The following is a 12603-nucleotide window of genomic DNA, read 5'->3' as shown; positions in this document are numbered from 1 at the left end:
CATGTGATTAAGCAACTAAGAAAATGTTTTGATTTGTTTTGTTTCAAGACAAGAGTTTCTCTCTCTCTTTTTTTGTTTTTTTTGAGACAGTGTCTCTGTGTAGCTCTGGCTATCCTGGTATTCTCTGTGTAGACCAGGCTGGCCTCAAACTCGCAAAGATCTACCTATTTCTATCTCCCAAGTGCTAGAATTAAAGGTGTGAATCACTACACCTGGCTAAGATTTCTATTCTCAAATGGTTAGCAACCACTGTTTTGGAAAGTAACATACACATATTTTAAAACATGTAAAGAAAAAAATTAAACGAATTGGTAACTCTACATGAAGGCTGTATATACACATGCACTCCAGCTGATGAGAAATTAGAGTTCTTTGCAACCTTTTATATCAGAAAATGGTTCTCTGTTAAAGAAACTTGTATAAAAACACCATGAGAAATTAGCACATACTTCACAGCACAGCTCTGAACACGCATACCTAGAGAGTTTCAGTTCAGTGAGCTGCACCTCCATTTTGTCAATCACTGGAGGGTTAACAGCATCTTCTCCAGACACCAGACTGAACTGATTGTGAACTCTAATGAGCCCAAGGTCTACCACGACAGCATTGGTGGAGAGAGAGGACTGTGGGACAACAATGACTGGGGCTTTCAAATCAATATTGACAGAAACTCGGAAGCTCCTCTGGGCGAGATCCTTCACGCTCGTGGCCGCCTTTTCCGCAGCCTGGGCAGTGGCTGAACTCAGCGCCTCTTTGGCCACCTGGAAATTGTTCAGGAAGTTCTGTGGACAATATGTAAAAGGAGACATCTGTGAATAAGCCTACCTTCTGCTAACACACATGCAGTTTCCTCCAAGGGTCCTTAGAGTTGAGCCCTATCCTCCTAGTGAACAGAAGGGACTGAGAAAGGCCATCCTGAGTCACATGCTGCCCAGCTTTCCATAGTGACCCCTCACTGAGCAGTGAGTGTGGGGGGTGAGCATGTTTTCAACACTTTGACACTCAGACTGCTGGCTTCTGTGTGTTCTAGAAAACCAATTCCAACCACAAAGAAACATCCTTCAATGACTTAGATGTCAAGAGTTAGAGAGGGCTTTGGGTTACTGTTTTCCTACATAAACACCAGGCATAATCAAAACCCAATCACAGCCCGCCCGTATGGTTTCTCAGGGAAATGCGGACATCTAAGCGGTGACTTTACCAGCAGTGACATAAGGAATTTATGAAGGTAGACGATCTGAATGCAGCCGACGTGCAGTGCCACCACACCATCCACAATGGACATGTCAGTGTAGGAATCCCCTTCAGTAGCATCTGGATATAAATCCAGGTTAAAGCGAAAAACTTCATTTCCAACTATGGATACTGCCTGAAAAAACAGAAATGTGAATGTACTCTGCCCAGAAAAGCAATCACAAGATAAAACCCCAGTCAGAAAAGGCCTGAAATTATAATCTTCATAGAAGTACATTTAAGTTCTAAACTAAGACATTTTAAAATAAAGTCCCTGTGCAATAATCAAAATGAGTAACTACGCATCCAGTGTTACATACTTTCTTATGAACTGTCTTTGGATCCACATCTGTGACAATAAAGTTTTCCAGCCTGGCAAAAAGTGACTGCTTCTTTGACTGAAGAGAAAGGGAAGAATCAAGGCCTGAAAAAAAATTAATTATTATGGTTTTTATTAATATAACATAAATACTTCGTTTCATTATGGTCTGTGGATATACAAAAAAATGTCTAAACTCACATTAGTAAGTTTCTTTTTAAATATTTTTTTAGTTTTATAATTAGCAAACTTACATTTTGGTTAAAAATCTAATTATATAAGCCCTACCCCTTACCGAGGAACAGTTGATAGCAGGTTGGTGAGAAAGAGCACTGTTCTTTGGGAGTGTGGTCACTGGAAGGTCACCCATCCTCCCAGATGTGGCTCACATGCATGAGCACTCAGGCAGCACTAATGGGACTCGGTGGGTTACTACAATAGGGACGTGTTAGGAGCTCTGAGAGCAGCTACAGTGGGGAAATGGTGGTCGGTGTGATCACCTTTCCCAGTATGCATGTACGACATTCTCAAAGAATAAAAGAAACAGAGAATGCATTAAATATCATTTCCTCTGACACCGAAAAGATTCCTATTATCTTGATATCCTATATATTTATTTAATAAGGTGGTAAAAAACCAAAAACAATAAAATATAATTACATAATTTTTTTCAGTTCCCTGGGAGGAAATCGAGTGCAAAGAAATCAATTCAGGATAAGTAAGCATGAAATATATTTTTATACCTTACAGATATTAAGTCATTTACATGAAGACTGTGCTGGCTAGTTTTATGTCAACTTGACATGAGCTAGAATCACTTGGGAAGAGGACCCTCAACTGAGAAAACATGTCCATAAGACTAACCTGTAGGTAAGTCTATAGTGCACTGCCTTAATTAGTGACTGGTGTGTCCAGCCCATGGTGTGTGGTGCCACCAGGGATCAGTGGCCCTGGGATGCAAAAGAAAGCAGGCTGAGCAAGCCGTGAGGGGCAAGCCGTGAGGGGCTTCTGCTTCGATTCCTGCTTCCCTATTCCTGTCCTGCCTTTCTGAGATGATGGACTGATGGGGAAGTATAAACTGAAATCAACTCTCCCCTCCCCAGGCTTTGTTTGGTCCTGGTGTTCACCACAGCAATAAATGCCCTACCTGAGATGCAGGCTACAAAAGCTTTATGAACAAAGTAGGTGTGTTACCAATTTGCAAAGGAAAGAAGAAAACAACTATACTAGCCAGAATTTGGAAATCATCTAATCCTAAGCACCCGGTTTAGCCACACCCTGCAACTTTTTGCAGTTCAGAGCCCTCTCGGTGTAGTTTCTCTAACACTGCAGAAAGAGAAGGAAGGGAAGGGGAGAAAATGCTTGGTGTTAAACGACTATAAACTGTGACACTTTACCTTGTATCTTGATTTCAGCAATGCTGCTCCTCTCGTCACAGACAGTGACACAGAAAGCACTCAGTTTGGCAAACAGCCTGAAGCCAATCACGTCGCTATCCCTAGAGGGCACCATCACTAAAAGTAAAACAATGGATTCTAGTAAGCTAAACCCTGCACACGTTTCTTCAGACATTTAGATAATATATAATATATGAGTACATAAACTATAAACTGTGTTATACAAACCACATACATATAAAAACAAAAAGTCTAAAGTAAATAGAACATAAAATTCAAAAACGTAATATGCCTAAATTCATATAGCATTAAGTAATATAATCAGAACATGAGCTAAGTTCTTTTGGATTCAAATTCCAGAGATTCTCAACAGTGACATGCAATCTTTGAGGTCCTAGAGAAATGGATCAGAGAACTGGGGTCCCAGCACCCTTCAGCTCCAAAAGAGCCAATGCCCTCTTCTGAACTCCATGGGCACTGCACACGTGTGGTATATATACATACATGCAGACAGACTACCCAACACATAAAAAATAAGATTGTTTTAAAGATGCCCCCGCCTTCATCTCTGGGTCTCTTTCATCAAGGGCTGTCCTGAGAGTCCTTACATAGCCACTAGGTTAGGAAGAAGGACTCAGCACACACGTGGGTTTTCCTCTAGTAACCCTCCAACAGCAATCCCCAGCCATAAGAAGAAAAGTTTCTTCAAACAGTAATATTGCTCATATCACTCCACGTGTGTGTGTGTGTGTGTGTATGTGAGAGAGAGAGAGAAAGATGCTTTTTTTTTTTTTTTTTTTTTTTTTTGAATCAATGAATTTCTATGCCAGCTATCCAAATTGGTCCGGAAATCATAATCCTCCTGCCTCAGCCTCCCAAGTACTGAAACTGCAAGTATATTTCACTGCCTATCCACTACCCCTGCTTTTTGCACCAGGTGATTCAACTGAGAGAAACCCCAGTGACTGGAGATTTGTCTGTTTGCTTACTGTATTTGTTTTGAAAGAGAATGGAATACTATGGCTCTGACATTCACTAGTAGATAAATCCATTGACAGCTTGGTGGCATTATTGGGAGTAACACACTGGTGTGCCTTTGCAGGGCTCATCTTTGGACCACCTCTGACTGCCTCCTATCCAGCACCGTCAATCATATGCTGCATCATGCTCTGCCTGGAACACACAGGCAACAGAACCAAGTGTCCATGGGCTGACATCTTTGAAACTACAAGCAGAACACACCTTTGCTCCTTCAAAATCTTCTCGGATGTTTGCCATGGGGGACACTGATTACTCTCATACCTTTCTGCAGGGGAGAGTTCTTTTGTTTCTCAGTCTGCACCTCCTTGGCCACACCTGTGTTCTGACTGTCTGATGGGATGACAGTTGTCAAGTAGTTGAGAGAAGACAGAAGAGCTTGTGTTTGTAGCAACAGATTCAAAGATGAAAAGGCCACCTGAAAGTGTTTACAAAGAAAATTAGTTCTTTCCCAATTGCCATCTGTGGTCTCAGCAAAGGCTGCCTCCAAGACAGGAAAGGGAAAGAGAGAAAAAGAAAGGACATGACTCCCTGGTGTAGGGAAGTAGAGACAGCAAATGACACTGGCACACTCAAGGGCACAGGAGTACATCACAGTAACCAACTACTCCATTCCCAACCAGAACGGTCATGAAGCCAGTGACTGCCTCCCCTGCCCATCTGCACAGTCAACACGGAACTGGCTTCCTGGATCTTTAGCAGGCTACTGTGATTATAGAAAATTTTAGTATGAAGCTCCAGACATGATTCCAAATGTGGCACCCATGACATTTAAGCTTAAGGAGCACAAATATGAACAGAGGCTCAAGTATGAAGCGAGCAGGTTGTTTTCAAATACGTAAAACTTCTTACCTTAATAGTTTGTTCAGTTTTTTCAAAAGTAGTTTGAAAACTAGGCCCATTCCTATCAACCTGAAAAAATAAAAGTTCCAAAGAAGGAATTAAGAGCAAAGCTGATTTTTATAATCTCTCTCTCTCTCTCTCTCTCTCTCTCTCTCTCTGTGTGTGTGTGTGTGTGTGTGTGTGTGTGTGTGTGTGTGTGTGTGTGTGGAGAGAGATGGAGGAAGAGAAAGGGGAGGTAAAGGGAGTGAGAAGGTGGGAGAGAGAACACACACTGGTGGTTTGAATGACAATTGCCCCCAAAGGTTCATATATTTGAATGTTTGATCCCCAAGTTGGTGGAACTTTTGCAACAGATTAGAAGGTGTGTCCCTGTGAAGGAAATGGGTCATCACAGTAGACAAATACACAGGTTGCAAATACCATTCCATTTTCAGTCAGCTCTATGCTTCCTTTTTACAAATAAGGATGTAAACTCCCAGCTAATGCTCCTGCACCAGGCCTGCCTTCCTACTGCCTGGCTCTCAGCCATGATGGTCATGGACTCTAACCCTTGAGAACTGTGAGCCCCAAATTAAGTGTGTTCTTTATAAGTTGCCCAAATGGTGGTGTCTGACTGCAGCATAAGTAACTAAGACAACCATATATCCTGTTGTCTTATTTTAAAATTACATAACTCTATTTTTCATAACAGTGCAAAGTGTCCTTATTAAGCATGGAGAAACATGCATTCCCTCAGAGAATTAAAAAGACAAAGACGAGGAGAAAACATGTAAGGGTCGCCTTACCCACCATCATCTGATGCTTGTACAACTCTACAAAGCTTAGTTCAATCTCTGGTGAGAGAAACGTCAGTTCTTCACACATCCAGTCTCTAAAGAAGGCTCTGTTGCCTCCCATGAGCAGCTTTCTGCTCTGGCTACTTTGCCAGCCTCTCCACGTCGACTCTGCTCTGTGCTTTTCTTAGAAAATCAGCCCAGGTTGCGTTTTAATTGTTTGTTTGGACATCTCTGTCTTCTAACTTTTACTTCAATCCAAGTGTCCAACAGCACAGAAATTCAATAACCCTCACAGACAGAACGAAGAGTCTGCCGATCACTAGAACGAAGGTGAACACCATCGATTCCTTCCGTCCCGTTCACTGTCAGCCCCTCCCCAGTCCCGGCAGATCTCGCCTCAACTCCATCTAATTCCACTTTCCCTTTCTAATGTAGCAAACTCAACTAATTGCCACCTGTTTTTACAAGGACCGTAGTGGTGTGACTATGACCCAGAAACAGAAGAAACCGTGCCTAGGTTCTGCCTCGGGGTTAGCAGCCTGCAGCTTTGTAATATCCCTGTTTCCAGCGAGAGCAGAAGACTAAGAGTAAGTAACTCTACTAAGATATTGCTTACACACGGTCATTCTCTCTCCAGAGATACAGTGAGGGGTCCAGACACTACGTCATCCTCCTGTGGCCCTTACCTTAATGTACTCCACTTTTAAAAGATCTAATCCAGGTCTGTCTGAAGAGCTAATCAAGTGAATTGGCTTCTTTCTGGATCCTAAAAGAGAAGAATGTAAATAGGATGCTTTTATGAACTTTTAGAGGGTTCTACATGTCTTTTTCTAGTGCCTTATAAAGATATCCGTGTACATTTTCATGGCTATGGAGTAACAGGCAATGACTGGTGAGGACATAAGGCAGCTGAAACCCTGACCTTAGGTTCCTAGATCAGTGAAAACTTTGCATCTTTCACTTGCTTTCATACCACAACCAAAGTCCAAACTTCTTAAGATGCTGTTAAGGATACCTGTGCATTTATAGGCAGCAGAAAGAACTACGGGTGTAAGAATGTGGACATGGGAGTTCTAATTCATCTCTGACCTTAATCCACAGCTGTTTAACTTTCTCAACTAGGAAACCAGAGACTAGACTGGGACACTCTCTAGTGGATTCGTAAACTGTTTTAAACTATTTTATTTATACTTACTGTACTGGCTGGTTTTGTGTGTCAAGTTGTCACAAGCTAGAGTTATCACAGAGAAAGGAGCCTCCCTGGAGGAAATCCATGGTGTAAGGCATTTTCCCAATTAATGATCAAGGGTGGGAGGGCCCACGGTGGGTGGTGCCATCCCTGTGACGGTGGTCCTGGGTTCTATAAGAAAGCAGGCTGAGCAAGCCAGTAAGTAACATCTCCCCATGGCCTCTGCATCAGCTTCTGCTTCCTGCCCTGTGTGAGTTCCTGTCCTGACTTCTTTTGGTGATGAACAGCCATGTGGAAGTGTGAGCTGAATAAACGCTTTCCTTTCCATCGACCACTGAATCATATCCATGCGTCTCTCTCCACAGGCTGTAAATCCTGCTCTACAACAGCTAGAAAGCCACCCTGCCCCTCATCTTTCCCGTTTAAATTTTTTTTAGATTTATGTGTGAGTGTTTTGTTTTCTTGTATATGTGTGCACTATGTATGTGCCCAATGCCCTAGGAATTCAGAAGAAGGGTAGATCTCCTGGACCAGGGGTTACAGACAGTTGTAAGCTGCTATGTGGATGACGCTAGGAATCACACCCAGTCACTCTCAACGGCTGGGCTATCTCTCCAGCCCCTCTCCAGTCTTAACTGACACAAGGAGAGAACAGCCTAGAAAATGTATTGCTCTATCATAATCTATTAATGATATTATTAATATCATAATCATAACTAAAAAAGTTATCAATGCTTAAATGGAGTTTATTTCAGTTTTAACTATTTTCTAAAAATCATGCAATATCTTAGTTTCTGACTAAAGCATTGTGCAAATTTGGGGGGAATTTTAATTGCTGCTGACTAATTCACTCATTCATGCCTCAAGTATGCTAATAAGAAATACACTGAAATGATGAACTACAGAATTTACAAGAGCGTGGCCTCTGCATCTTCCAAACTTCTTATTTCTATCACAATGCTTCCGTGCTGTGCAAACACTCACCACAGTGTCTCTTAACCTGTGGGCTGTACCCCCTTCACAGGGGTCCCCCAAAACCATCAGAAAACACAGATATTACATGCAATTCATAACCAGAGCAAAACTACAGTCATGAAGTAGCAACAGTTTTATGGTTGGGGTCCTGACGACATGAGGAACTGTATCAGAGGAGCACAGCATGAGGAAGGCTCTAACGGAATAGGCTTCAGTATCCTAAGTCCATCGCGAATGAGACAGAGGATGTATGTGTAAGTTATTTGGGGTGCTTTAGCCTTCTCTGCCTGTGGAATGTAAATGACACTCCTACTGTCAGTGGACGTTCAGAGGACAGGAACTGTAGTGGGTGCCAGACCCCAGAACTAGGCTTCTAATGTCTCAGTCAGGGCTCTGACCCCTACAGTTGTTTGAACCTGGCTGAATGATCAACCTGCATATTAGTAACATGTGAACTGAAGGCAGTAACATGGAAGCCTAATGGCCATCGTTCTAGGATGGAGTTAGTACTCATCAAGAGTTTACTGCACTGTGTTTACTATGCCCATCAGAATGAAATGCAAATGTTTCATCATAAAGGAACTATTCCAGACACACAAGCACAAAATTTTTACTGACTTGTTTCTATTTTCATGGCCTTTACCTTTAATTTCATGGTAATCCAAGCTGATTTTCCTCAAATAGGACACTGCAGTCAGGTCAAATGTCCTCAGTGTTGCTTCTGTCCCTAACTGAGTGACATTAAATACTAGAATAGTCTCTTCTTCTTTCTGTTGTTTAGTGAGTTCCAAAACCACCTAAGAGAATCCACAGGGCAAGGGAAAGTTGTTGGTCAGTCAAAGTCATCCTTCAATGACAGAAGCGTAGTCCTTTCCCACACAGCTTCTCATCACACCCTCACCCACACACAAACACTAGGGCTACCCTCAAACTCACCATCAAGACTTAAAGCACATTCAAATAAGGATAGGGCTCTTAACATTTTTTTTAATTAAGGAAAAAATTGATAGAGTCTTCTGTTAGTAGCAAAAAGTGAGAGTGTTCATTCTCACAGTATTTAAATTGATTTTGGAAATGATAGCCAAAAATATTCAGCCAATAAAAAAAAACCAAAACGTGTGGCAATTTTTAAAAGACACACTATAAATGATGTCAGTAGAATATCTTGTATATTGTATGAATGCACTGCCTGTCAATTAAAAGGCCTCTGGCTTAGGCATGAGAGAAAGGTGGGACATACAGGCAGAAGAGAATTCTGAGATGTAGACCAGCAGGTTTGTCTGGGAAGATGTGAAGAGATGATGCATGGACAAGTATCCAGCCACGTGGAGGAATGCAGGTTAAAATAATGGGTTGTCAGAAGTTATAATCTAGTCAGAGTAGAGCCTGGCTATATGGCCAAGGTATGTGTAAATAAGTTTGAGTCTGAGTCTTATCTCTGGGAGCACAGGGAGGGGAGGAAGAACTGGGCCTAACTTCTGCAAATGACGATGGCTGCGGTCGCACAGCTGCAGCCAAGGGAAGAGCAACCACATTGAAGCACTGAGGACAGGGCCCAGGCCTCCCCTGAGACTGGGTCAGAGGGTGAAAAAGAGGCAAGTCAAAAGCCAAGGGTAGGAGACAAACCAAGAAAATACCAGCAGGACTAAGGTTTATCAGATCTGGCACGATGATTTAGGAAAGGCTGTCATTCTAGAATATCGCAGTCAACCATAATCTCTGTATCATTTTGCATCATCAAAGTAATAAAAATTTTTAAAGAAAATTTAGAACACAGAAAGGCAAAGTGGAGATGGGAAGCTGCAATCCCACCAATGTGGAGAGGAGCATGGTTACTCACAGAACAAATGTACACATGGGAGCTAAAAGGAATCATAGGCCTGGCAAAAAAAATCTCCTATTACTTCTAAAATACGCTGTGACCTTCTCATCCGGTTTTCTTTCTTTTTTTTAAATTGGATATTTTCTTTATTTACATTATCAAATGTTATCCCCTTTCCCAGTTTCCCCTCCGTAAACCCCCATCTCATCTCCCATACCCCGCTTCTATGAGGGGCTCCCCACCCACCACCCCTCCCTCCCACCTCCCCGCCCTGGCATTCCCCTACACTGACCAAGGGCCTTTCCTCCCATCAATGCCCAACAAGGCCATCCTCTGCTACATATCCTGTGGAGCTATGGGTCCATCCATGTGCATTCTTTGGTTGCTAGTTTAGTCTCTGGGAGTGCTGGGGTTCTGGATGCTTGATATTGCTGTTCTCCCTATGGAGTTGCAAACCCCTTCAGTTCCTTCAGTCCTTTCTCTAACTCCTCCACTGGGGACCCTTGTCCAATAGTTGACTGTGAACATCCACCTCTGTATTTGTCAGGCTCTGGCAGAGCCTCTCAGGAGACAGCTATATCAGGCTCCTGTCAGCATGCACTTCTTGGAATTCACAATATTGTCTGGGTTTGGTGACTGTATATGGGATGAATTCCCCACGTGGTACAGTCTCTGGATGGCCTTTCCTTCAGTCTATATCCATTCCTCTGTTGAAGGACATCTGGGTTCTTTCCAGCTTCTGGCTATTATAAATAGGGCTGCTATGAACATAGTGGAGCATGTGTCCTTGTTATATGTTGGAGCATCTTTTGGGTATATGCCCAGGAGTGGTATAGCTGGGTCCTCAGGTAGTACTATGTCCAGTTTTCTGAGAAACCACCAGACTTCTTTTCCTAGAAACAGTCCCCAGGACTAAAGTTTGAGCCTCACAAGCTGTAAGCAGCATGTCCACAGCTCTGTCTCAAGTCAAGCCCACCCCCTTATTTGTTTGTTTTCTTTTGTTTTGTTTGCTATTTTGAAACAGGGTCTTATTAAGTTGACCAGGATGGCCTGTATTTTAGCACAGACTAAAATTATAATTTTCTTGCCTCAGCTTTTTTCATAACTAGAAATACCTATACTATCATGCTTGGCTTTCTACATAACTTTTCACATTGGAATTTAGAAGCTCTAATGTCGAAATCAATAAAATGTTTTCAACTACCAATTAAAACTAACCCTTTTCTTATACAGAAGCCCTGACTAAGCCATCTATTTTTTTTTAAGAAAAATAAGTTTAGAAGTTTACAGTAGACATGCATGACAATGACCAACTCTATTTAGCTCAAAGGGACATTATATACTGCATGTAACACACAGACCTATAATCTCTGCACTCGGGAGAGTGAAGCAGGAGGAATGGCCCACATTCAAAGAGAACCAAGGCTACAGAGTGAGACAATGAGTTCAAGGCCAGCCTGGAAACCACAGCTCAACACTAGCTTTAAAAAACTGAAAGGAGCTGATGGAGGGGGAGTAATATACACATCCACACAGAAAACAGAAATCTTATGGAGAGACACAAATCCTAATTAAGAGACCTGAGTTTTTCCAGAATAGATTACAAGCACTGATTCCCCCTTAAACCATTTTGAAAAATAATTTCCGTGGTTTTGAAACTGTGTGTGCATTTGTGTACACTCACGTGTACCAGCTGGTAGAAAGAAACCAGAACACACATTCGTAAAGTATGGAAGCTGAGGTCAGCTCCAGGGCAGAAGAACGACAAAAATGTGCTCATGAGCAGAGAAACACATACCTCTTTAATCTCAAATTTGAGCAGAAGAGTAACCAGCTCCTCACTGGGAACCTCAGCAGCTTTTTTCAGTTCTGACGCTTTGACAGTTCTAATGGTCTGTGAGTCTCCGTCCTCAGCATCAAAGTACTCGTCATCAGACTCTAAAGGACAGAGACACTTGTTAACACAGACAACATCCACTGAGAACCCACACAGACACTGAGTCTAACAGTGAACTCCATCCATGAATAGAACTTTCATATTCAGACAAAATGCTTTCAATGTATTTTTCAAGTCCTAAAGGGACTTGAACTGGCATGCACTAAAACTTAAACCAAACTTATTTTTCACTTTAGTTCACTCGTTCAATATTCAGTCGAATATTTACTGCGCATCAGCTATCATTAGCAAAATGTGACCACCACCATGGACACCAGAGTGGCCAGGCCTGAACCTGGTTAGATTCATCTTGTGTCTACCACACTGACATCCTATATTCTAATCTGAAAGTGTAAGGCGTCACTTAGCCCTGGTTTACAGAGAAATACTGTAACTTAACTGAATCCTTGGAAAACACCATCAAGTCCCATCACCCACCCTTAAAACTAACACACAATAAACAACTCTTCATTTATCCAACAGTGAGACGTGAGCATCAAAGAATAAAATGCCGAGGTCACTGTTGGTTGGCAGCACAGCTGGAGTAGTATTGTGTCCTGAGACTCCTTACTCTCCTCGAACACCCGCACTACAGAACAACGTGAAGGTTTAGTGTCACAGAGAAACAGCATGTTCCAATCTTCACCTGATTCCACTCCGTCTAGCAACAGTGAAGTCCCAAGAAGACCTTTTGTCCCACCTGAAAGAACAGGAATCGAGGGTACCTAGCAAAGAATGCAAATATTTTAATACATGCTGATAGGGATTAAATACTACAGATGACATCTCTATATACCGAAAACATAGGAGGTAAGAGAAAGGAAGATCTAAAGAAAAGTATCTACACAATCACAGCCAATTCCTCAAGAAACTAAAACACCCAAATAACAGTCAGCTGGAACCAGCAAAATATTAAGATTTCTCCCCACATTTATAAAGATATAATTATGCACAAATCAAGGACTTAGTTATTATGGGTAACAATATAAAAATGCGCATTTATCATAGGGTCTTTGAAGATGGCATCATTGTCAGTTAGCTTTCTCAAACTTCTTTTCTAAGTAAGTAGAAATCC

General features: G+C 42.0%; 1 protein-coding gene across 1 annotated transcript in view; it reads right to left on the bottom strand.

Moving 5' to 3' along the window:
• VPS13C (vacuolar protein sorting 13 homolog C) overlaps positions 1-12603 on the bottom strand; it is a gene marked incomplete at its 5' end in the record, with an annotated part of 135437 nt that overhangs the window by 67222 nt on the left and 55612 nt on the right. The window contains 10 exons of the mRNA XM_080934608.1: positions 478-782; positions 1202-1369; positions 1554-1657; positions 2950-3066; positions 4252-4405; positions 4840-4899; positions 6293-6372; positions 8414-8567; positions 11391-11530; positions 12175-12253. Coding sequence (XP_080790734.1) covers positions 478-782; positions 1202-1369; positions 1554-1657; positions 2950-3066; positions 4252-4405; positions 4840-4899; positions 6293-6372; positions 8414-8567; positions 11391-11530; positions 12175-12253 — 1361 coding nt within the window. The remainder of the gene's footprint in view (positions 1-477; positions 783-1201; positions 1370-1553; positions 1658-2949; positions 3067-4251; positions 4406-4839; positions 4900-6292; positions 6373-8413; positions 8568-11390; positions 11531-12174; positions 12254-12603) is intronic.

Source organism: Micromys minutus (genome assembly GCF_963924665.1).
Source record: "Micromys minutus genome assembly, chromosome: 21".
In the NCBI taxonomy this organism is placed as follows: domain Eukaryota; kingdom Metazoa; phylum Chordata; class Mammalia; order Rodentia; family Muridae; genus Micromys; species Micromys minutus.
This window is presented reverse-complemented; position numbering and strand designations above follow the sequence as displayed.